Below are 23,748 nucleotides of genomic sequence, written 5' to 3' on the forward strand. Positions count from 1 at the left end.
AGCTCACATTGAAGCAGAATGGCAATACTTTGTCTCTTGTCCTTCATTGCCCTCTTGGGCACCACCTATGGTAAGTAGCTATTTGGGTTTTCGGACTACCTTCATTATTGTCTCTGTACTTTTCCTTTAGTATAAGATTTTTTTGCTGAACTGGAATTGAATTTTGTTAATTTGAAAACAATGTAACGTAACTTTTTAGAAAAATAGTGATGGTGCTGATACATTATTGCTCTCTAGAACATTAGGTTTAGTACTTGATCCTGCACAAAATATATATAATATTCTATATAAGGATAAATCATGGACTATATTAAGTCATAGTTATAAATGATGTGGAGAAAGTCTGCCTTTCATTATTCTAAATTTTCACTTTTATAGGATGTGGAAGGCCAGCCATCCAGCCAGTCCTTACTGGATATGCTAGAATTGTGAATGGGGAGGAAGCTATTCCAGGATCCTGGCCATGGCAGGTCTCCCTTCAGGTAATATCAAACCATTTAGAGAGGACCAACCACCAGGATTTTCCTATATAAACTAAAGCCAGTGCTATACCGGCCCTATCACACTGATTCTATACATACCTTTAGTTGTGAGATCGGATGTATAGTTTCTGAAATATAGTCAAGGAAAGTTTGTAAAATGCACTATTACTTGATGAGAGGTGCAACAGAATATCTAATATCTGGGATGGGTTTTGCTAGTTATTCCTGTCCATGTCTGCCTGCTTGTCCTTCCTCCCCCTCTCTCTGTTATTACATGGGGAGGAAGGACAGAGGATGGGAAGGCCTTATAAGACTAGTAGAGTGCCTCCTGACAAAGATAGGCAAAACGCAAATTGGATGTAGGACATTTTATCCATTACATTTGTTAGTGGCCTTTATATTTGCATGTCTCTAAAGTTCTATCTATTGGGAAGTAAAAAGATTAGGACAATAACATATTATATTGGTCCATTTATTTCTTCCCCTTAGATACACTTTCTTACAGTGGTTAGGCTGGTTTCACACTACGTCTTTTTAACATCCGTTGAAAACGTTTTTTTAGCGGAAGTACGGATCCTGCTTTTACAGCAAATAACGTATGCAAACGCATATGTTATTTTGCAGGATCCTGCACTGGATGTTTAGGGGCGGGCATTGGAGTCATGTGATCGGGAGTGAGGGGAGCTAGACTGGGAGCCGGCTTCTGACAGCTGCAGACGCTGGTAACCAAGGTAAACATCGGCCTTGGATACCCGATATTTATCTTGGTTACGAGTGTCTGCAGCTGCTAGGAGCAGGGCTGCCTTCACGCGTAACCAACGTAAACATCGGGTAACTAAGAGAAGTGGTTACGCGATATTTACCTTGGTTACGAGTGTCCGCACCCCCCCTCTCAGGTGGGGGAGAGGGAGGGAGGGAGGAAGGGGGAAAGACAGATAGAGAGAGAGAGGGTGAGGGAGGGAGGAGGAGAGAGAGACAGATCACGCGAGACTGGTTCTGGGCATGCTCAGTACTTTCTGGGCATGCTCAGTACAAAAGCAGGATCCTGTCTATCAGCACGCCAGCGTTCACCTGCGTTCGCGTGCGTTATAGTGCGGATCCGGTGACTTGCAGTATTTTGACGCAGCTCAAAAACGCTACAAGTAGCGTTTTTGAAACATGTTAAAAAACTGCAAGTCACCGGATCCGCACTATAACGCACGCAAACGCAGGTGAACGCAGGTGGACGCGAGTCCATTGCAAATGCATTGAAATGAAAACGCATTTGCACTGGATCCGTACTTCCGCTAAAATAACGTTTTCAACGGATGTTAAAAAGACGTAGTGTGAAACCAGCCTTACAGGCATAGATCACTTTACCTGTTACGTTATAGTTGATCACCTCAGCTTTGTGTAGCTCCAGCTACGGCCATGTTCTTCTTATGTGTTTCCCTGTAGACCCAGATCTTGAAATTGGGGAGGAATTGCACAAAGTCACATAACTTATCAATAGTCATGTTTAAAATGTATACAAGAAAACCACTTTTACAGGGAAAAATGAAATAAATACATGAGAATTTTTTTCCTCTGACTTAAGGGTGGGTGAAGCATCCTCAGATATAAGGATCTCTATTCATAGGCATGTTAACTCTTTACAGGACAATACTGGATTTCACTTCTGTGGAGGATCCCTTATCAGTGATGAATGGGTCATAACCGCCGCTCACTGTAGTGTCAGGTAAGTGTTTTCCAAATAAACAGCAACTCCTGGTTTTATTACAGCAAAATATAAAATTTGTCTATAAATATATACCCAAAATTTTCAGGTATATTTGACATAAAATCAGTTCTCTTTGACCTCAAATGTCCCATTGTATCATTTTGTAAATCTACATTATTACGATTTTTAAATGGCTTTATACCATCTCCTTGCATATCACATTATACGAATAATCTGACCATCTAAATACATCAGACCTAATTTTCATATAAGACCATCAATATTCCAGAGCCATTGTAGAAAGTGGCTAATCAACTGAATTCAATAGAACAGGCCATACATATTTATAGGATTTCATGTTGATGATGACTGAAATTTTCCAACCTGAAAAATCACATTTTCTGCAAAGAAAAATCTAGCATTGGCCACTGCGATCAATCATGGGCATAAAATTTACAACAAATGGTTGGCCGAAATCAGCTATTTCATCAAATTTTTTAAAGATGGAAACTGGACTTGGGATTTCCCATGGGTCTAACCATTTCTCATTGGTTCCAACATGGTAATATAAAACAAAATATGAGAAGTCAGCTCACCCTTTTGTATGTCCTCCACCTCCTGGGTATGAGAGTTTCTGAGCGGATCCAGCTGGAGCTGCCTTGGTAAAGTAGGAGAAAAAAGGGTTTGATCCAGTGGATTTTCTCCAGAATCCAAAGATTTAAAACTTAACATTTATTTTGTACAAGCTGTAGTACCCAATGTTGTCCGGGATAGTAATTCAGTCTCTCTCTCTTTCTGTATTACTCTCTCTCTATCCCTCTCTCCTACTCTCCCTCCTTCCCACTCTCCCTCTCTCCCTCTCTCTCTCTCTCTCTCCCACCCTCCCACTCTACCCCTCCCTCTTCCCCACTCTCCCTCTCTCCCACTCTCCGTCTCTCCCGCCCTCCCTCTGTCCCGCTCTCCCTCTCTCCCACCCTCCCTCTCTCCCTCTCCCACTCTCCCATTCTCCTACTCTCCCTCTCTCCCTCTCTCCCACTCTCCTGCCCTCCCTCTCTCCCACTCCCCCTCTCCCCCACTCTCCCACTCTCCCGCTCTCCCACTCTCCCTCTCTCCCACTCTCCCTCTCTCCCACTCTCCCTCTCTCCCACTCTCCCGCTCTCCCTCTCTCCCACTCTCCCCCTCTCCCACCCTCCCTCTCACCACCATAATCATATTAACTAACACATAAGCTGTCTTATACTAAGAATGTCCTTTGTTATCTATAGCAGCCAATCAGAACGTCTATTAATGACCTGTAGCAAAATAGAACCAGAGCTGTGATTGTTTGCTATAGGCCACCTGATAAATATCCAAGCTGTCAAAACAATATATTACCTCACACATCCAAACAGTAAGTAAGCAGGGGTTTTTTTTGCAAATAACTGTGTACCGCCCTGAGAGGGGCTCGGCCGCTCCCTTCGCCGGGCCGAGCCGCTCGAGGTCTGGGCTCGGGTTGTCGGTGGCTCGAGCGCCTCCGGCCTGCGGGCCACATCGCTCTGTTAAGGGGAGGCAGTGGGGTGGTGGCGTGGGAAGAGGTTCGCAGCCGGGGGCCGCGTTGTCGTTGTACGGGTCGTGACGCCACCCACGGGTCATGGTGACGGGATGCACCACCACTGCGGCTGGAGTGAAGGGGGCTCCTGGGATCGGTGTTGAAGGCGCAGCCTGGATGTTAGCCCCTCCGTGGGTAGGGGCGGTGTGTCCCGGGGCCTGGTGGGATGGGCGATGATGTTGTCGGGGTGCAAGGTGCCGTACTGCGGTGTGGTGTTGTGCCCAGATGGCACTGGTGTACTTACTATTAATTCACACTCAGAGTCACTGGTAAACCAAAGTTCGGGTATGGTCGGGTCCCGCAGCCAGCTGCTTGTGTCCCTTGTGAGGCTGATGGTGGCCCCTTTCCCTTGCACCTCTTGTTGTGGTTTTCGGCTCCCCTGCCTGGGCAGTGGTAGCCCGCTCCCCGGCGTTTAGCTGCCGGAAGAGCCCTCGGTTGCCCGCAGGCACTGGCCCATCGGATGTTTGGCCCTTGGAGGTGGCTTTCACCCGGTATCGGTGGGCCGTTGCCTTCTTTCGGGACTTTGGGTGAGGATGAACCCATGAGGTCCAGACTGCAATTGTGGTGCCCTGGCCTAGCCAGGTAGTCACAGATAACACACCCCACCCCCATTAGACAGGGACACCAGCCAAACACAAAACCCTTGTTGCCTCCCTCCAGTGTCTGATGTCCACACCAGGTGGGGCGGAGCCAAGCACCGAGGAGTTCACAGGCCTGGAGGCGGGAAAAGTTTCAGTGTAGTCCAGGAGGTGGAAGTGAGAGGAGTAAACACTTGGGTGTCTGGGTTTGTGGCCCAGGCACTGACAGCAAGGTTGGCAGACGGTGGTGGCCGTCTGCAGGAGTGGTGAATCAACGCGGAACCGTAGGACCGGGATCGGGCGTTGGCCCGCCGGGACCGATCGGGGAGCGAAGTGAAGCCAGCACACACAGGCAGGGCCATCGGACCCCGACCAGGCTTCGAGCCCCGACAATAGGAAGAAGAAAACCGTTATAGATAATGATTAAGGGATCATATATTGTACACCGTGAGAAAAACCCTTAAAATTCAAATTCTTTAATAATAAATTTAAAATGAATATCCCAACATGAAAAACACACACATGTATACAACACAAAAAAATAGGAAATACTGCAGTGCAGAGGGGGAGTGGTCAACGCCCCTTCACTTTTCCCTGCCTAGCCTGCGGAGGTCGGCACCCTAAAATTCGTCAAGGCGCCCCCGCTCACCGTCGGCTCGCCCTCCTTTCCCTGCACTACATAATCAAGTGCAACTAGTCTGGGAATACAGGGGTGCTTAGTAAAAATACTACTGCACTGCAACAATTACAGGGATTGCAAAAAGTACCAATGTCTAACACACATGTGAGTGTTACTCTACATGGAAGTATCATATAAGGTGGTATTAAAGTAATAGAGCTTCAAAAATTCACCACCTTAATATGAACATACCCAGTGGACACCATGTGCCCCTGGAGCCCCATACACACACAAATACCAGTTGTACTGTACATTCAATGAAGGCCTGTAATTGAACGCCTATTGTGGTGCCAAAACATGGGTTACAATGGCCCAAATCAAAGGCACTGAATACGCCTAGCCTTCACCTAGTCCACACAAGGCAAAGAAAGTAATTCAATACCAAACTCCAGAGAGGCACACCAATGGATGGTCCCCCAAAAAAAATAGCATTTTAGGCCATCCACCAGACACAATACGTATAACAGAGGCTTCTCAAGGAAGAGATGGAGGGGAAATGCGAACAGAGGAGGGAGACAGTTTGTACCCAGGGAAGCTCCCTCTGGACCATCTATGTCCTCTTCTACCTCTGCTGTGCCCTCTGTTACAACAACCCCCTCTTTTTTAGAGATGAGGAATTTAGGGCCGTACGATCTCAGACAGAGAGCTCCTTTACCCAACAGAAAGGGCAATTAGGCCCCAAAGACCTTAGGATCATTAATCTGTCTAAGTATACACCGACGGATGTGGAAATGTCGGTATTACATGCGGGTCTTTCCTTTGTGCCCACGGTTAAATTTGATGCTTTCACATGGGTTAAAGACATCAACCTGTTTGTAAGAAAGCTTAAATGGAAGAAGTTTTTTGCCAACAATGATCGTAACAAGTGTTCCCAATTAGGGATACCACTGGAAATGATGACTGATTTTAATGTGCTCATGAGCCTGGAGGAAGAGAGCAGTAGACCTGAGGGCGAAGGTCCCTTCTCAGGGTTGAAACTTAAAAGTAAGAGGATGCCTCCTATTACCGAGTTTAACAGCACTGATATTTTCTGTAAATTGGTGTGTGAGGATATTAGAAAGATCAACCCTAGATCAGGACCAACAAGACCAAATCTGACGACCGAACAGAGATTAGCTGTCCAGTCTTTGGGCAATAATTCAGAAATAGTAATAAAGCCCTCCGATAAGGGGGGCAATGTTGTTATAATGAATTACAAGGAATATTTGTTGATGTGTCAGGTCATTTTGTCAGATCGGTCGACTTACGAAGTTCTGAGGTCCGATCCGACTTCAGGGTACCTTGGAGATCTAAAGGTTATTTTATGTGAGGCAAAAACAAGGAAATTGATTTCCTCAGATGAATTTGATTTTTTATTACCCAAGACACCAATGGTGGCGACCATTTTTGGTTTGTATTGTATACACGAGCCCCGACAATAGTCAGATCCGAATGTGACCTGAACCCCACACCGTGAGGGTATACAGCTACCACCTAAGGCTAGAGACCCAAGGGCCAGCGCCTGCGGGCAAATGGGCTCCTCTGGCATCCATACACCGGGGAGCGGACTACCGTTGGGAATCCATCGTAGTCAAACGAGAACACCAAGGTGCAGGGAAAGACAGCCGCCATCACCTGTCCGGGGAGAGACACTGCAGCCGGCTGCAGGACCCGTCCATCCAGCCGTTTGGTTTACCGAGGACTTTGTGCATCTCTTACTGAGTGAGTACACCCGTGCCATCCGGCACCGCGCCGCGCTGTCCCTGCAACCCTGCACCTCACCAACCCTGCCTCCCCGTCACACCACTGGGCCCCGGGACCACCTACCCCTACCCACAGAGGGGGAAAACAACATCCCAGCTGCTCCCTACCATCGCTCCCGGTATCCCTGTCACCAGCAGCGGTGGTGCCCATCTTCACCATGACCCGTGGGTGGCGTCACGGACTAAATCCCCCAAACCAACCACCCCTTTCACTCAGGGGCGAGGAGCGCCGCTCGAGTCCCCGGATCCGGCCCACCGCTCGAGCCACCGAGCAGCTGCAGCAGCGCCGGACCCGAGCGTTAGTGAGAGCGCAGCAGCGGCGGCGTCCTCTCCGCCCGTGACACAATCACTTAATTTACCTACACTCAGTGGCTTCTAAGCTAGGACGGGGTCTGAGTACCCAGTTTCTGGTGCTCTGGTAAATGGTTGACTCCCCGGTTCAGGGCCGGCGGGCTCCAACCCTGGCCCGGTCCCTACAGTTCTGCCGGTCGTACACCGGTACTCCTGCAGGCGGCCACCACCGTCTGCCTGCCTGACGTTACGGGGATCCCAGGCTCCAACCCGGGTCCCTGACAGCTCTGCTCCTCTACACCTCCTGTCACTCTCACTCTACAACTCCACTCCAAACTAACTGGTGTATTTCCTGCCTCAGGACAGTAGTCTCCTCGGTGTGCGTGCCTTTCCGCTTGACTCCGCCCACCTGGTGTGCCCTGCTGGCCCTGAGGGAGGCATCAGGTCTCCCTTTCGGGTGACAGGTGTGTCCTCACAAGGAATGGGGGTGTGTGTGTTAAAGGGCGTCACAACTGTAAAGTGTTAAAACAGTCTATGACGTTCCCTGAGTCAAATGAGGTGGCTATGCACAATTTCATGATTGTGAATGGCACTGTCTTAATCATTGTCTAAGACAGAGTGCCAAAACGCGTAGGTCTGCACCAACAGCTACATTTCATGCAGTGCTTTTGTGAATGACTTCCATGACTTCCATTTTTTCCATAATGCATGTATTTGTACCACCCCACGGCCTCGGCTGTGGCCCCTGAGCCGCTCGGATCCATGCTCGCGTTCTACGGGTGGTGGCTCGAGCCTATCACGGACCCGGGGGTCACATTGCTCTGCAAGGTGGGTTGGCATTACACACGGGGGATGCGGGTATTTGGTTTTGGGACGATTGTTCGTGACGCCACCCACGGGTTGTGGTGATGGAGGATACCACCGCTGCGGTGAAAGTAAGGGGACTCCCGCGAGCGGTGTAGTGGCGCAGCTAGGTGTTGACCCCTCCATGGGTAGGGGATGTTGGTCCCGGGGCCCGGTTGTGTGAGGGCCGGGGTGCAGGGCGCAGGGCTGCGATGCAGTGCGGTCAAGGATGGCACTGGTGTACTCACGATTAAACCATACAGAGTCACTGGTGAACCAAACGAAGGTATGAACGGGGCCCGCAGCCGGCAGCAGCTTCCTAGTTGGGTTGGCAATGTCCGCCTTTCCCCTGCACCTGTGTTTGCAGTGTGACCACTGTGCCTGGGCACTGGTAGTCCGCTCCCCGGCGTGTATGTGTCGTAGGAGCCCCTGGCTCTGGCGCTGGCCCTTGGATCTCTGGCCTCTGGCAGTGGCTACTATCCAGATGGGTTGGGCTGTTGCCTTCAATCGGGACTTTGGTGGGAATGAACCCCTGAGGTCCAGACCGCAATCAGTTAATTCGACTATGGTGGTGGTGTCGTGGGCGGAGGGGCCGCGCTCGCTACGCTCGGGTCCGGGGCTGCTGCTGCTCGGTGGCTCGAGCGGTGGACCAGACCCGGGGACTCGAGCAGCGCTCCTCGCCCACGAGTGAAAAGGGGTGGTTTGTTTGGGGAGATAGTTCGTGACGCCACCCACGGGTCGTGGTGATAATGGGCACCACTGCTGCTGATGACGGGGATCCCGGGAGCTGGGAGCAGCTAGGATGTTGGTTCCCCCTCCGTGGGTAGGGGTTGGTGATCCCGGGGCCCGGATGGTGATACGGGGAGGCAGGAAGGCCGGGGTGCAGGGTTGCGGGGGCAGCGTTATACTCACTCAGGCACAGATTCACAGAGTCTCTGATAAACCAAATGGCTGGATGGACGGGTCCCCCAGCCGGCTGCAGTGTCTTTGTCCCCGGACAGGTTGATGGTGGCTGTCTTTCCCTGCACCGCTGTGAATGTATTGACTCCGATGGTTTCCCACTGGTAGTCCACTCCCCGGCGTATATGTACTGAAGGAGCCCGTTTTGCCCGCAGGCGCTGGCCCTTGGATCTCTAGCCTATGGCGGTGGCTTTTTACCCTCACTGTGTGGACGGTTGTCTTCTGTCGGGTCTTGGGTGTTAGGGAACCCCGGGGGTTCCGGTCACTATCTGATTCGACCGTTGTCGGCGGCTCCTAGCCTGGTCGGGGTCTGATGGCCCTGCCTTTTTGTGCTTGGTACAACTCTGCTCCCCGGCTCGGTACCGGTGGGCCACCGCCCGTCCCCTGTCCTACGGTTCCGCTGACTTGTACCCCCTCCTGCAGACGGCCACCACCATCTGCCGACCTTGCTGACAGTGCCTGGGCTCCGACCCAGACACTCACAGTTTCTCTCCTTCACTGCTTGAACTCCAGACTGCACTGAACAGACTGCTTTTTCCCGCCTCCAGGCCTGTGAACTCCTTGGTGGGTGGGGCCAACCGCCTGGCTCTGCCCCACCTGGTGTGGACATCAGACCCTGGAGGGAGGCAACAAGGATTTTGTTTGACTGATGTTGACTATCCAGGGGAGGGGGTGTGTGTGGTGGTGTGTCTGTGACTACCTGGCTAGTCCAGGGCGTCACAGAGGCATATTGCGTAGTTCGGGGTCTGAGTACCCTACCTGGTGCTACGGTATCCAGTTAGCTCCCCGGTTCGGTTTCGGCGGGCCACTACACTGTCCCCGTCCCTTACGGTTCCACTGGTCGTGTTCCCGGTCTCCTAAAGGCGGCCACTGCCGTCTGCCTGCCTGACTGTTTGAACCGTCTGTCTGCACAGAACCCTGTACTGAACTGGACTGCTCTTTTTGCTGACCTCTAACCAACTCTCTTGTCTTTTTCTGCCTCAGGCCAGCAGACTCCTCGGGGGGCGTGTCTTTCCGCCTGACTCCGCCCACCTGGTGTGCCTGTCTAACACTGAGGGAGGAAATCAGGTTTTTGTGGTTGACTGATGGTACCTTTCTAGTGTGGGGGTGTATGTGGTGAGTGTTGTGACCTGTGACCCCTGGGGTCCAGGGCATCACATTCTCCCTTGGCTTAATGCAGACCGTCCGCGGGCTGCCCGTCCACACCGATTTATTTTGTTGTTAACTGCAAAAAGATAAATAACAGGTAAACATTCAAAAAGCATTTTCATTTCTTCCCTTACGGGAGGCACATCACTTGAACCGTTGCAAACGGGAAAACATTTTTAACAACATTAACGGGGACGGGTCCTTTCGCTTTCCCACCCAAGCAACCTGGACCTTGATGCTGCCCCTAAGAAACAGGCTGCACTCCTTTTCCCCAGTCCAGAAAACGGGAACTGGCCCAGGCCACCCAAGCGGGAACGGTGCTACGCACCCGGCAGTCCGTCAAAGGCCCCACATCCAAGGGGACCCCTGACCCGGAGGATGGTCACCGGTCCTGATGGTCACCGGACCCCAGGCTGCTCTGCTGCGGGTCTTTCCTCCAACCAGCCTCTCCGGGGACTGGCAATTGCGGGAAGGGGCAGTTGGGCACTATTTACAAGCCCAATAGTTTTTGGGTGGCTTGCAAGTTCTCAGCTTTGTCTTTGGGGGGGGAATGGTGACAACATCAGTCCCAACGGGGACGGGCACTTCAGCAGACAACGGGCTACCATAAAATAAACTGTGTGTCCCAACGGGGACTGTTACTGTTGACAACGGGAGTCCGCTGACTTACTTTAGGTCTCCTTCTTCATATTCCTCCTCCAGCTCCACATCGGGGCTGTGTAGCGGGAGAGGGGCTGGTTCACCCTTGATGTCAGAAAGAGGGCGAGCCGAAGTGTCGGCCCCATGAACGCTGCAGCTCACCCTCCTTCTGACATCAAGGGCGAACCAGCCCTTTTCCCCGCAGTGGCGGGTGTAGGTGACCAATGTGACGCCCTGGACCCCAGGGGTCACAGGTCACTACACAACACCATACACCCCCTTCCCTGGACAGGTCACACCAGTCAAACATTAAATCCTTGTTGCCACTCTCCAGGGTTGATGTCCACACCAGGTGGGGCGGAGCCAGGTGGTTGGCCCCGCCCACCAAGGAGTTCACAGCCTGGAGGCGGGAAAAACATAGTCAGTTATTCAGTAGTCAGTTAGTCCAGTGGTGGGAAAAGAGTCCAGTCCTGGGCAGGAGTGAGGAGTAAGAACTGTGTGTGTCTGGGTCAGAGCCCGGGCACTTCCAGCAAGGTCGGCAGACGGTGGTGGCCGTCTGCAGGAGTTGGCAAAGGTCAGTGGAACCGTAGGACCGGGGTAGGGCGGTGCCCGCCGGTACCGACCCGGGGAGCAGATTGGAGCCAAGCACCAAGCAGGGTACTCAGACCCCAACTAGGCTTAAAGCCAACCTCTAGTCAAATTATCTGATTGCGGTCTGGACCTCAGGGGTTCATTCCCAACCAAGTCCCGATTGAAGGCAACAGCCCAACCATTCCGGATAAGTGCCACCGCCAAGGGCCAGAGATCCAAAGGGCCAGCGTCTGCGGGCAAAGGGGCTCCTCCGGCACATATACGTCGGAGAGCGGACTACCGGTGCCCATGCATTGGAGTCAACATACAAACACAGGTGCAGGGAAACGACAGCCACTATCAACCCATCCAGGGAAACACTGCAGCTGGCTGCTGGCCCCGTCCATCCAGCCATTTGTTTTACTAGAGACTCTGTCTATCTGTGTCTGAGTGAGTACACCAGTGCCATCCGGCACCACGCCGCGCTGCACCACGACCCTGCGAGCCCCCATCCTACGGGAATCCAACCAGCCACCGGGCCCCGAGACCAACAGCCCCTACCCATGGAAGGGTCAACACCTAGCTGCTCCCCGCCATCGCTCCTGGGAACCCCGTCACCAGCAGCGGTGGTGCCCACCATCACCACAACCTGTGGGTGGCGTTACGAACTCTGTCCATCTCCAAAACCAATCCCAAATCCCCTTTTCACTCGTGGGTGAGGAGCGCTGCTCGAGCTCCGGGTCTGGCCCCGCTCGAGCCACCGAGGAGAAGGCACCGGATTCGGGCGCGATCTCCCTGAGCAGCCCCCGCGATGGAGAAGCCGGCCCCCGCCCGCGACACCAGCTCCCCGGCCTTCAGGTCACAATCCGGGTGACCCAGGGACAGGTGATGGTATACATGCCTCCTGGAGAAGAAGACTTCGGCCTCCAGGCCCGGTTCGTATATAAACCCCCATCCACGCCGGGGGCAAAACCACCGGACATGGCCCTCGTAGGTCTGGCCCCGCACCCGGTATGTTGCATTTTGGAGGTTGTCTTTTTCCCGGATGTTGCGGGCCAGTACTGCGGCCTTCTCCTTTTCATGGGCCTCAATCTTCCGGCCCGTCTGGTTCAGCTGCCGCTCTCAGTATGGGGTTTCCGCACGCTCCTTCTGCGCGGGGGTCGGGCCCAGTCGGCGCTCCCTGATGCTGGCTACAACCGGCACCATCGGTGTTGGGGAGCCCCGCTGTGTCGCAGCCTGTCTTGCTGCCTTGCAGCGACAACCCTCCGCTGCCTCAGCCAAGGCCTGGAGCTTGGGAGCGGCCAGCCTCACCTTCCGGGCCTCCTGCCGGTCAGCGTCCAGCATTCTTCGGGCCGGGCGGACTGCCGGGGATTTTTCGGGCGTGCTCACTTCCGGGACCTGCGGTTCCTCACGGGGAACGGACAACTTCCAGGGCAATGGGATCGGTGCCGACCGGGCAAGTGGCCGTCCGCGGGCCGCGTCTACAGGCCTGCCCTCGAGGGCAGGTACGGTGGAACCCGCTGCCGGTGTTGGGGGCAGTGGACCGATCGGTGGGGCAACAGCGACCGGTATTGGCGGTGGGGGACACAGCAGGGTGAGCGGGAGCAGACCGGGCCCCTCAGCAGCAGTAGCCGTTCCCTCTGGGACATAGGGACGTGGGTCGCTTACCCGCTCCTCCAACACTGCCTCCACCTCACGTGCCCGCATGGCCGTAGCTACCTCCTCCATCTCGGCCACCCATCCTTCCACGAGGAGCTGGACTTGGGCCTGCAGACGGCGCCTCATCTGCGCTGTCCGGGCCTCCACCCACGCCGCTGTTCCGGGCACGGGCTCCGGGGCTTCAGACTTGCTAGACGGGCGGACATGTTTCTTGCTCGGGATCCAGGAACAAGACGGGTGCAGAGTCCTGGTGTCCCTGCTTCTTATCCCCGAGATCACATGAGGCCAGCTCCTCGCCCGCCCCCCTTGGTTTTTCTACAGCACTTCTCTCTTTGGGGGCGGGGCTTCACTTTAGCGCCTCCACTGCTCGGGGAAGATGACTTGAGCGGGAAACCTTCGCGCCCAAGATGACGGATCTTCAGATTTTTCAGCGGGACGCCGCTGATGGGGATTACAAGGCGCACGTCTACCGGTAAGTAGACTGGTTATATCCTGTTCGTGACACCAGAAGAGTCGATGTGTACCGCCCCGCGGCCTCGGCTGCGGCCACAGAGCCACTCGTACCCGTGCTCGCGTTCTATGGGTGGTGGCTCGAGCCTCTCATGGACCCGGGGGTCACGTCGCTCTGCAAGGGGGGTTGGCGTTACACACGGGGGATGCGGGTATTTGGTTTTGGGACGATTGTTCATGACGCCACCCATGGGTTGTGGTAATGGTGGACACCACCGCTGCGGTAAAGGTATGGGGACTCCCGGGAGTGGTGTAGTGGCGCAGCTAGGTGTTAACCCCTCCGTGGATAGGGGATGTTGGTCCCGGGGCCCGGTTGTGTGAGGGCCGGGGTGTAGAGCGCAGGGCTGCGATGCGGTGCTGGATGGCACTGGTGTACTCACGATTAAACCACACAGAGTCACTGGTGAACCAAACGAAGGTATGATCGGGGCCTGCAGCTGGCTGCAGCTTCCTAGTCGGGTTGGCAATGTCTGCCTTTCTCCTGCACCTGTGTTTGTAATGTGACCACTGTGCCTGGGCACTGGTAGTCCACTCCCCGGCGTGTATGTGTCGTAGGAGCCCCTTTTGCCCGCAGGCGCTGGCCCTTGGATCTCTGGTCTCTGGCAGTGGCTGCTATCCGGACGGGTTAGGCTGTTGCCTTCAATCGGGACTTTGGTGGGAATGAACCCCTGAGGTAAAGACCGCAATCAGTTAATTCGACTATGGTGGTGGCATATAGCCTAGTTCGGGGTCTGAGTACCCTGCCTGGTGCTCCGGTATCCAGTTAGCTCCCCGGTTCGGTTCCAGCAGGCCACTACCCTGTCCCGGTCCCTTACGGTTCCGCTGGTCGTGTTCCCGGTCTCCTGCAGGCGGCCACTGCCGTCTGCTTACCTGACTGTTTGAACCGTCTGTCTGCACAGAACCTTGTACTGAACTGGACTGCTCTCTTTGCTGACCTTTAACCAACTCTCTTGTCTTTTCCTGCCTCAGGCCAGCAGACTTCTCGGGGGGCGTGTCTTTCCACCTGACTCCGCCCACCTGGTGTGCCTGTCTAACACTGAGGGAGGCAATCAGGTCTTTGTGGTTGACTGATTGTACCTTTCTAGTGTGGGGGTGTATGTGGTGAGTGTTGTCACCTGTGACCCCTGGGGTCCAGGGCGTCACATATTTTTATGCAAAATCCATGTTACATTTTAAATAATTGGACTCTGGAGAAAATCCACTGGATCAAACCCCTTTTTCTCCCACAACATGGTAATATGGTTGGCTTAGGTATATATAAAAGTTCTACAGGGAACTGCTACCTAGATTCTGAGGAACCCAGAAGTTCCATATCAACTCCTATATTTGAACTTCTTCCCCACAGGACTTCACATAAGGTTGTTTTGGGTGAATTTGACCAGAGTTCCTCTGATGAAGATATCCAGGTTAAAACCATTGAAAAGGTATGTCCTTATCTTATTGTAATCTAACTCTTAGGAATATGAAATTTAGAAATATAGTTATATTGCGTTCTAAAGGTGTTTGTATAAGATTGGAAAAGAGAATCCACTTTTTGTGTTAGGAAACAAAGCAATTCCTATCCATGGGTCGTGTATGCTCTTGTATTCTGCCCCATTCACCAAATTCTGGCAATACCAGACTCAACCCGAGGATTACAGTGGATGCATGAAGCTCGTTCTGAAATGTAGAGATACTTGCAAATTAAAAAAAAAACAAGCCCTACTTAGTAACCTGCTGCTGCTCCAATGGTATCTGCTGGACCACAATGACATTTTAACCACCTTTTACCTGAACCTGCAGGAAATCAGTGGCCAGGTCACTCAGTGTCATAATGCCATCACTTCTAGTCTGGCCCAATCAGTTGGAGCAGTGGTGCTGGAGTTCGGGTGAATGGATTCTGTATGACTTTTACTTCTATTATAAGTATCCCTATAATCTGGTAACTTTGAAAAAGGAGTGAAAAACCCCTTAAGTATGATAGCGCCAAGTGATGCCTGGCCTGATGAAGGCACCTGTTTGGTGTGGAAATACCTTTGTAAAATGACCGCGCAGATACCGATAAGCCTTCATGTTTTCCAGCAACTGACAGTGATTCCTTGTTTTTCCTGAATACTCTTCTGTAGGTGGTCCTGTTGGGAACCATGAATTCTGCTGTCCTGTAAGGGATAGCTCACAGGGAAGACCCACCAGCACAGCATGGCTGCATTAACACCCTAGATAATGCAGTCAATAGCTATCAAGGTGTTCAATGGGTGCCAATTATTGCTTGTGGGTCTAACCAAGGCCACCAAACCTGAAATTTGCCTATTTAGCTAAGCCTGTGGCTATAAGACTATGTCATGGCTATTTGCCTATTAGGCTAATCCTGTGGCTATAAGGCTATGCAATGGCTATATGCCTATTAGACTATGCTAGTGGCTATAAGACTATGCCATGGAAAATTGCCATGGCATAGTCTTATAGAACCAGGCATAGGCTTATAGATATATTGCCATTGGCAATATATCTATAAGCCTATGCCTGGTTCTATAAGACTATGCCATGGCTATATGCCTATTAGACTATGCCTGTGGGTATAAGGCTATGCCATAGCTATATTTCTATTAGACTATGCCTGTGGTTATAAGACTATGTCATGGCAATATGTCTATTAGACTATGCCTGTGGTTATAAGACTATGTCATGGCAATATATCTATTAAACCAGCTTTACACCTTACAATTAGGTGTGCGATCTCGTATGCGATGTGACACGCCCAGGTCGCATATGCGATTGAATGAGATTGCACGTAGGACGTTCATTTGCTGTCACACGTGCGTTAGTAGTCTATGTTAAATTGATCAATTTTGTGTGCGATCCTTTAGATCATGTGTTCTGTGACGTATGCATTGGGCACCCTTTTTTTTTTTTTTTTATTTATTGACTTGCCAAGCGTGTGTAATGTGTAGGGATGCGTTTTTGCTATGTCATCTGCCATTCAGCTCTGCTACATGGCCGCTGACAGCAGACACAGACAGCCATGTAGCAGAGCTGAATGGCCGCTGACAGCAGACACAGACAGAGCGCGATCAGCTGAGCTGTCACTGAGGTTACCCGCGGCCACCGCTGCATCCACTGCTGGATCCAGTGACAGCGGGTAACCTCAGTGACAGCTCAGCTGATCGCGCGGCTGTCTTCATTAGCTGCGTGGAGGTGACAGGAGCGGCTGTGTCTGCTGCAGCTCTGGTCACCTCCATGCAGCAGCGCTGGAAGCGACGCTGGACCATCCTGGATTACGCCGGACATGGAGGGCTTTTTGGGGCTGATTAAAGTGGTGAACCAGGGTATATGTTTGTGTTTTTTATTTCTAATAAAGGATTTTTTCGGGTGTGTGTGTTTATTTAATGTAATTTACAGATTAATCATGGAAGGTGTCTCGGGGAGACGCCTGACATGATTAATCTAGGACTTATTGGCAGCTATGGGCTGCCAATAACTCCTTATTACCCCGATTTGCCAACGCACCAGGGCAAATCGGGAAGAGCCGGGTACAGTCCCAGAACTGTCGCATATAATGTATGCGGCAATTCTGGGCGGCTGTTGGCTGATATTGTTAGGCTGGGGGGCTCCCCATAACGTGGAGCTCCCCATCCTGAGAAACCAGCCTTCAGCCGTATGGCTTTATCTGGCTGGTATTAAAATTGGGGGGGACCGCACGCCGCTTTTTTTAATTATTTAATTATTTATTTCACTGCACAGTATAGACACGCCCACCGGCTGCTGTGATTGGGTCCAGTGAGACACCTGTCACTCAGCGTGGGGGCGTGTCTCACTGTAACCAATCATAGGCGCCGGTGGGCGGGGAAAGCAGGGAATACGAGATTGTTTAATGGGCGGCCGGCTTTTTCAAAATAGTAAAAGCCGCCGGAGCAGTGTGATTGCCGTGCAGCGCCGCACCGGAGATCGGGGATCGGTGAGTATGAGAGAGGGGGTAAGAGGGATAGACTCATATGGACAGAGAGAGAGGGACAGAGATAGTGACCGACTGACAGAGATTAGTGAATGACAGACATTGTGAGGCGCTTCAGAATGCAGCTTTTCAGCTGCGCTCTGAAGTGGACCTTTTTTAAGCTGCGGTGCAGAGCGCACACCTGCGCACATAGCATCAGACACCAAAATCGTATGAGGGATGTCACACGTTTCAATTGACTAGGTTCGTGCAACAAAACGTCCAATGTATGAGGAATAAACGACGTGTATGCGATCACCGTATTTGCGTTCAATCTTGATCGCACGTAGGTGTCACACGCAAATACGTCACGAACGATGCAGGATGTGCGTCACTTACAACTTGACCCCGACGATGGATTGAAAGATTTATTGAAGTGTGTAAAGCGGGCATTAGACTATGCCTGTGGTTATAAGACTATGCCATGGCTATATACCCATTAGCCTATTAGAAAAATATCAACAATTTCAAGGTTGCAAGTCCATCTCCAGAGATCTTTATGTTCCATTGTCCACAGTGCTCAAAAACATTGTAGCTAATCTCCCTGGATGTGGATGGCAGAGAAAAATTGATGAAAGATTGCAATGCAGAATAGTCCAGATGGTGGATAAGCAGTTCCAATCTTCTTCCAAAAAATTTCAAGCTGTTCTGCAGGCTTTGGGTGCATCAGGGTTGGTGCAAACTATCCCTTTACATTGGCATGAGCTGAAATGCTATGGCAGGACAACCAGGAGGACCCCACTACTAACACAGAGGCATAGAAAAGCCAGAGTGCAGTTTGACAAAATATATGTGAATAAGCCAAAATCTTTCTGGGAAAGCATCTTATAGACAGATAAGACTAAGGGGTACTTTGCACGCTGCGACATCGCTACTGCGATATCGTCGGGGTCAAATCGAAAGTGATGCACATCCGGCAGGCGCTGGTAATGACGTCGCAACGTGTAAAGCCTAGATGCACCAATAAACGATCTCAAAAGCGTCGAAAATCGGTGATCTGTGTAGCGTCGGTCATTTTCATAATGTCGCACCAATAGGAGATACGATGTTCCTCGTTCCTGCGGCAGCACACATCGCTGTGTATGAAGCCACAGGAGTGAGGAACATCTCCTTACCTGCCTCCACCGGCTATGCTGAACAAAGGAGGTGGGCGGGATGTTTACGTCACGCTCATCTACGCCCCTCCGCTTCTATTGGCTGCCTGCCGTGTGACGTTGCTGTGACGCCGCATGACCCGCCCCCTTAGGAAGGAGGTGGGTCGCCGTCCAGAGCGACGTCGCAGGGTAGGTAAGTGCGTGTGAAGCTGCCGTAGCGATAATGTTCGCTATGGCAGCTATCACAAGTTATCGCATGTGCGACGGGGGCGGATACTATCGCGCTTGGCATCGCTAGCCGATGCTAGCGATGTCGCAACGTGCAAAGTACCCCTTAGGCCCCCTTAACATGCACGTGTCGCCGGTACGTGCTAGGTCCGTGCCCGCATGTACCGGAGACACGGGCACACGTAAACCAATTAAAATTAATGGGCATATGTGCACGCACATGTGCAGCCATTGGCCCGTGCCCCCGTGTGCTCCACACGGATGCATGTCCGTTTTTCTCCGGCAGCACGGGTGTTACGCAGCCCGCACACATACCACACGGATGTAGTGTGGATGCGGTCCCGTGTGACATGCGCCGGAGAAAGCTCACGTGTCAGAGAAAAAAATAACAAAACTTTACTCACCTTCTCCTGCCTTCCTGTCTCTGCCGCTGCTGTCACTTGCTGCCGACCGCCGCTCATTATACTCATTTAATATTCACTTCACTGCAGCCGGAAGCAGCAGCAGTGGGGAGTCGACAGGACCGGAGACTGCAGATCAGCACCACCCAGTGTCAGAAAGCTGAGTTTGCGTCCTAGGTCATGAATCTTCCAGCAGGACAATGACCCCAAACATACCTCAAGAAGTGCGCAGAAATGGTTGGACACAAAACGCTGAAGAGTTTTGAAGTGGCAGCAATGGGTCCGGATCTAAATCGCATTGACTATCTGTGGAGAGATCTTAAAATTGCAGTTGGGAGAAGGTGCCGTCAAAGATGAGAGACCTGAAGCAGTTTACGAAAGAAAAGTGGTCCAAAATTGGAGTTGAGAGGTGTAAGAAGCTTGTTTATAGTTATAGGAAGCGATTCATTGCAGTTATTTATTCCAAAGGATGTGCAACCAAAAATTAAGTTGAGGGTGCCAAGAATTTTGTCTGGCCCACTATTGAAGTTTTCTGTGAAATTATGTCCATTTTTGTCTTTTCTGGGTTTTTTTTGTGTTGTTCCAATACATACAAAGAAAATAAACATGTGTATAACAAAACATTTGTAACATGTATTGTAATTACAATAATTTTCTGGGAGAAATACTTGATTTTTTGGAACAATTTAAAGGGCACAAACACTTTAGTCCATGTCTGTAAATGAGACTTCATCTGAGACATGGTTTTTCTAAGCTAAAGAAACCCAACTTTTCCAACCTCTCATCATATGGAAGGCCTTCCATTCCTTGCAATAATCTAGTTGCCCGCCTTTCAACTGAGTCTAACTTCTGAATGTCCTTTTTAAAATGTGGAGCCCAAAACTGGGTCCTATATTCTACATGTGGCCTTATAAGTGATTTATAGAGGGGTAAGAAAACATTAGGATCACAAGATTTTATCTCGCTTTTGCAGCTGCTGCCTGACATTGAGTGCTGCTGCTTAGTTTACTAGTAACCAGAATACCCAAGGCCTTCTCCTTTTCTGTAGTCCCCTCAGTTTACTGTTCTGTGTCAGAGAAGGACTGATGTGGGGGATTATAATCTGTATACTGCACTGTAGGTAATGAGACCATATAAATAATGAGACCATAATGAGACCATGTAGGTAATGAGACCATATACAAATCATTATAAAATGAACTTGTCTGAATTTTATTCAAGGTCTTCAAGCACCCGAATTACAGCCCTTTCACTGTAAAGAATGACATTACACTTATCAAATTGGCTTCCCCCATTAAATCAGAAGTTGAAGTATCCCCTGTTTGTGTGGCATTGGCTACTGACAACTATGAAGGTGGGCTGAAGTGTGTCACCACAGGATGGGGGCTGACTGACTCCACAGGTATGGGGATAAGGAAGTATGGCTGATCCTTGACGGTCAGGATAAATTGTGCTACATATAGCCAAGATAAGCCATTGCTTCAATAAAAACCATCAGAATAAGGTATTATATGATCAATAATAAAAATTACTTTATTTCTTTTCAGCAAGCCAAACCCCTGCTAGGCTGCAACAGGTAGCACTGCCTCTCCTCACAAACACCGAATGCAAGAAATATTGGGGTAACAAGATCCACGATGTCATGATCTGCGCCGGAGCCGATGGGGCATCCTCCTGCATGGTAAGCATAACATGATGGAAGGGTTTCCATTCAGCTGGTCACTCATGGTCTATGACAGTGGTTCTACTCCCAGGTCCTGTATGGTGGGATCTCTTTCTCCCCCCCCCTAGTGTGCCAGTAGCCACCCATTTCTATGGTGCCTTGTCCAGGGACCTATATTCTGGACCTGTGCTATTACTTGATATGGGTCTCATTCATTGCCTGATAACTAATAAATACTCTATCGAAGACTTGTGCTGAGCAGAGACGTACAGATGTAACAGCCGTGTGTGTACTACCACATGCTAAGGCAACTGTAGAGTTAAAAAAAATGACAACACCATGCAAGTAGCATAGAGCCTAGAAGCCGTCTATAGCCCCAATTCCAAAAAAGTTGGGATGCTTTGCAAAATGTAAAGAAAAAACAAAACAAGAATGCAATAATTTGTACATTTCTTATTGCCATGTTTTATTTGCAACAGAATATAGAATACAGATCAGAGGTTAAACAGATATTTTTACATTTTATTTGAAAAAAAAAAAATTTAGACATTGTCGGCAGCAACACATTTCCAAAAAGTTCAGACAGGATTAACAAAAAGTATGAAAACAAAGGGTACTAATGAAAAATAGCTGGAGGGTCAATTTTCAACTATGTCACATGACCGGGTAATAAAAAGAGCAGAGAGGCAGAGTCTCTAAGAAGCAAACATGGTCAGGGGTCCACAGTCTGTGATCAACTGTGTCTAAAAAATGGGAAGCAAATTCAGAGAAATGTTCCACAATGACTATCCCGCCGTCTACAATATATAATAGTTTGAAAATATTCAGAGATTCCAGAGAAATCCATGTGCACAAGGGACAAAGCTGGCGATCAATATTGGATGCTCACAATCCATGGGACCTGCATTAAAGACAGACATGATTCGGTCATGCAAATCAATGAATAGGCTCAGGATTCAGTATACTGGCAGAAATCAGTGTCTGTGAACACAGTTCTTTATGTAATAAACAGATGTAAGTTAAAGCTGTATGATGCAAAGACAAAGCTATATTCGGCACAATACAGAAATGCTGCCAAAGCTCATTTCAGATGGACTGAGACAAAATGAAAAACTGTTCTGTGGTCAGATCAATCAAAATGTGAAATTCTTTATTCACATGTGTCTGTCCCTGGCCTCCAATAGGTATCTCAGTCTCTACAAAAAGCTGACCAAATGTTGAAAAAGCATGGCCATCCTCCACTCCTAGTCTAGGTCAGAGGATTGCAGTATAGTTTAGGGGACAAGATATGTTTGAGCACCTATACAGTAAAGCTACTTGAAAAGCCAAAAATACAATGTCATAGAGTTACTAAATCTTATATTTTTATGACTTTCAGGGTGACTCTGGTGGTCCTCTTGTATGTCAGAAGGATGGAAGCTGGACTTTGGTTGGAATAGTATCCTGGGGAAGCGGTACCTGCTCTCCATCGTCTCCTGGCGTGTATGCTCGAGTCACTGAACTCAGAGACTTTATTGACCAAACTATTGTTGCCAACTAAATAAGAGTAATCACTGTATTGTCGTTCAATGTTTCATCCTTGAATAAAATCGATTGCAGTCTACATTTGCTCGTGTCTTCTACAAGATCGCCACATTAAAAAATAACATTTGAGATATCCAGGCTCCAGCCTTAATTGAGAGAAGAGTGCGGTGGATTCCGGCTTATGACATTGATGAAGGTCAAGCATAAAATTATGGAAAGGTTTCCACTAAGCTGGTCACGCATGGTTTATAGCAGTGGTTCCACTCCCGAGTACAGCATTGTGGGAACTCTTCTTACCCATAGTATGCCTGTAGCCAAGTATTTCTATGGTGCATTGGGCAAGGAACCATATTCAGGACCTGTGCTATGTACTTGATATGTAATAACTAGGGATGATTGAATACCAGAATATTTGTTTCGCGAATATCCGACAAATAGGTTGCCGCTATGCGAATATTCGATGCGCAATGTAAGTCTATGGGAAGCCCGAATAGTTGTTATTTGGGTGTTATTCGGGTTTCCTATAGACTTACATTGCGCATTGAATATTCGCGAATAGTCGAATAGCGGCGACCTATTCGGCGAATATTCACGAAGCCGAATATTTGTGGTATTCGATCATCCCTAGTAATAATGTGGCGCCCTGGATAAGCCAGGGGCAACAGAGAACAACACCCACACACCCCACACTCCCGGTCAGGCACACCGAAGTCAGACACAAACCCTTGTTGCCTTCCTCCAGGGGCTGATGTTCACACCAGGGGGGTGGGCCAGGCGGTTGGTCCCGCCCACCGAGGAGTTCACAGTCCTGGAGGCGGGAAAAGGCAGGCAGATAGAGTTGGAGAGTGAAAGTGAGAGGAGTAAAGTGGCGGTAAAGCAGCCTGAAGTTGGTCCGGGTGTGTGGCCCGGACAGATCAGCAAGGTTGGCAGACGGTGGTGACCGTCTGCAGGAGTGGCCTATCGGAGTCTACCGTAAGGACCGTGGACGGGCAGTGGCCCGGCGGTACTGGACCGGTACACAAAGAGAAGTCAGCACCATCTGGCAGGGGCTTACGGACCCCGGCAAGGCTAGGAGTCGCCATGAATTTGCCAAATCCGTCAGCGAAGGGAACCTCCTGGGTTTCCCAGCAGCCAAGTCCCGACAGAAGGCAACAGTCCAATCGTGAGAGGGAAACACAGCCACCGCCAAGGCTACCGTTTCCAGGGCCAGAGCCTGCGAGCAAAAGGGGCTCCTCCGGCCCATATCCAAGCTGGGGAGCGGGTTACCGGTGGGAACCCATTGGAACCATTTACCGTACATAGGTGCAGGGAAAGGCAGTCACCATCAACCTGCCGGGAGAAACAACACCGCAGACGTGTGTTTTACCGAGAACTGTGTCCTCATCATTGGCTGAGTGAGTACCACCGTGCCGTGCGGCACAGCGCTGCCCCCGTGACCCTGCACCTCACCAGGCCCCGTAACCTGCCTGCCATCCATCC

General features: G+C 50.6%; 1 protein-coding gene across 1 annotated transcript; it reads left to right on the plus strand.

The window, feature by feature from the left end:
• Positions 1 to 22,362, plus strand: LOC142255216 (chymotrypsin A-like). Its single transcript, XM_075326730.1, has 7 exons — positions 1 to 70; positions 379 to 482; positions 2,120 to 2,199; positions 14,735 to 14,813; positions 20,304 to 20,484; positions 20,630 to 20,763; positions 22,124 to 22,362. Exons 1-7 carry the CDS (start codon positions 19 to 21, stop codon positions 22,283 to 22,285), a joined length of 792 nt encoding a protein of 263 aa, XP_075182845.1. The 5' UTR covers positions 1 to 18; the 3' UTR covers positions 22,286 to 22,362.
• The last annotated feature ends 1,386 nt before the right edge of the window (positions 22,363 to 23,748 follow it).

Source organism: Anomaloglossus baeobatrachus, chromosome 10, assembly GCF_048569485.1.
Source record: "Anomaloglossus baeobatrachus isolate aAnoBae1 chromosome 10, aAnoBae1.hap1, whole genome shotgun sequence".
Classification (NCBI taxonomy): Eukaryota; Metazoa; Chordata; class Amphibia; order Anura; family Aromobatidae; genus Anomaloglossus; species Anomaloglossus baeobatrachus.

Excerpts from the sequence above, each read along its gene's own strand:
- LOC142255216 (XM_075326730.1), top strand. The coding sequence starts at position 19 with ATGGCAATACTTTGTCTCTTGTCCTTCATTGCCCTCTTGGGCACCACC. Across the intron at positions 71-378 it reads CCTCTTGGGCACCACCTATG|GATGTGGAAGGCCAGCCATC; the intron begins GTAAGTAGCTAT and ends TCACTTTTATAG. Across the intron at positions 20,485-20,629 it reads GGGGCTGACTGACTCCACAG|CAAGCCAAACCCCTGCTAGG; the intron begins GTATGGGGATAA and ends ATTTCTTTTCAG.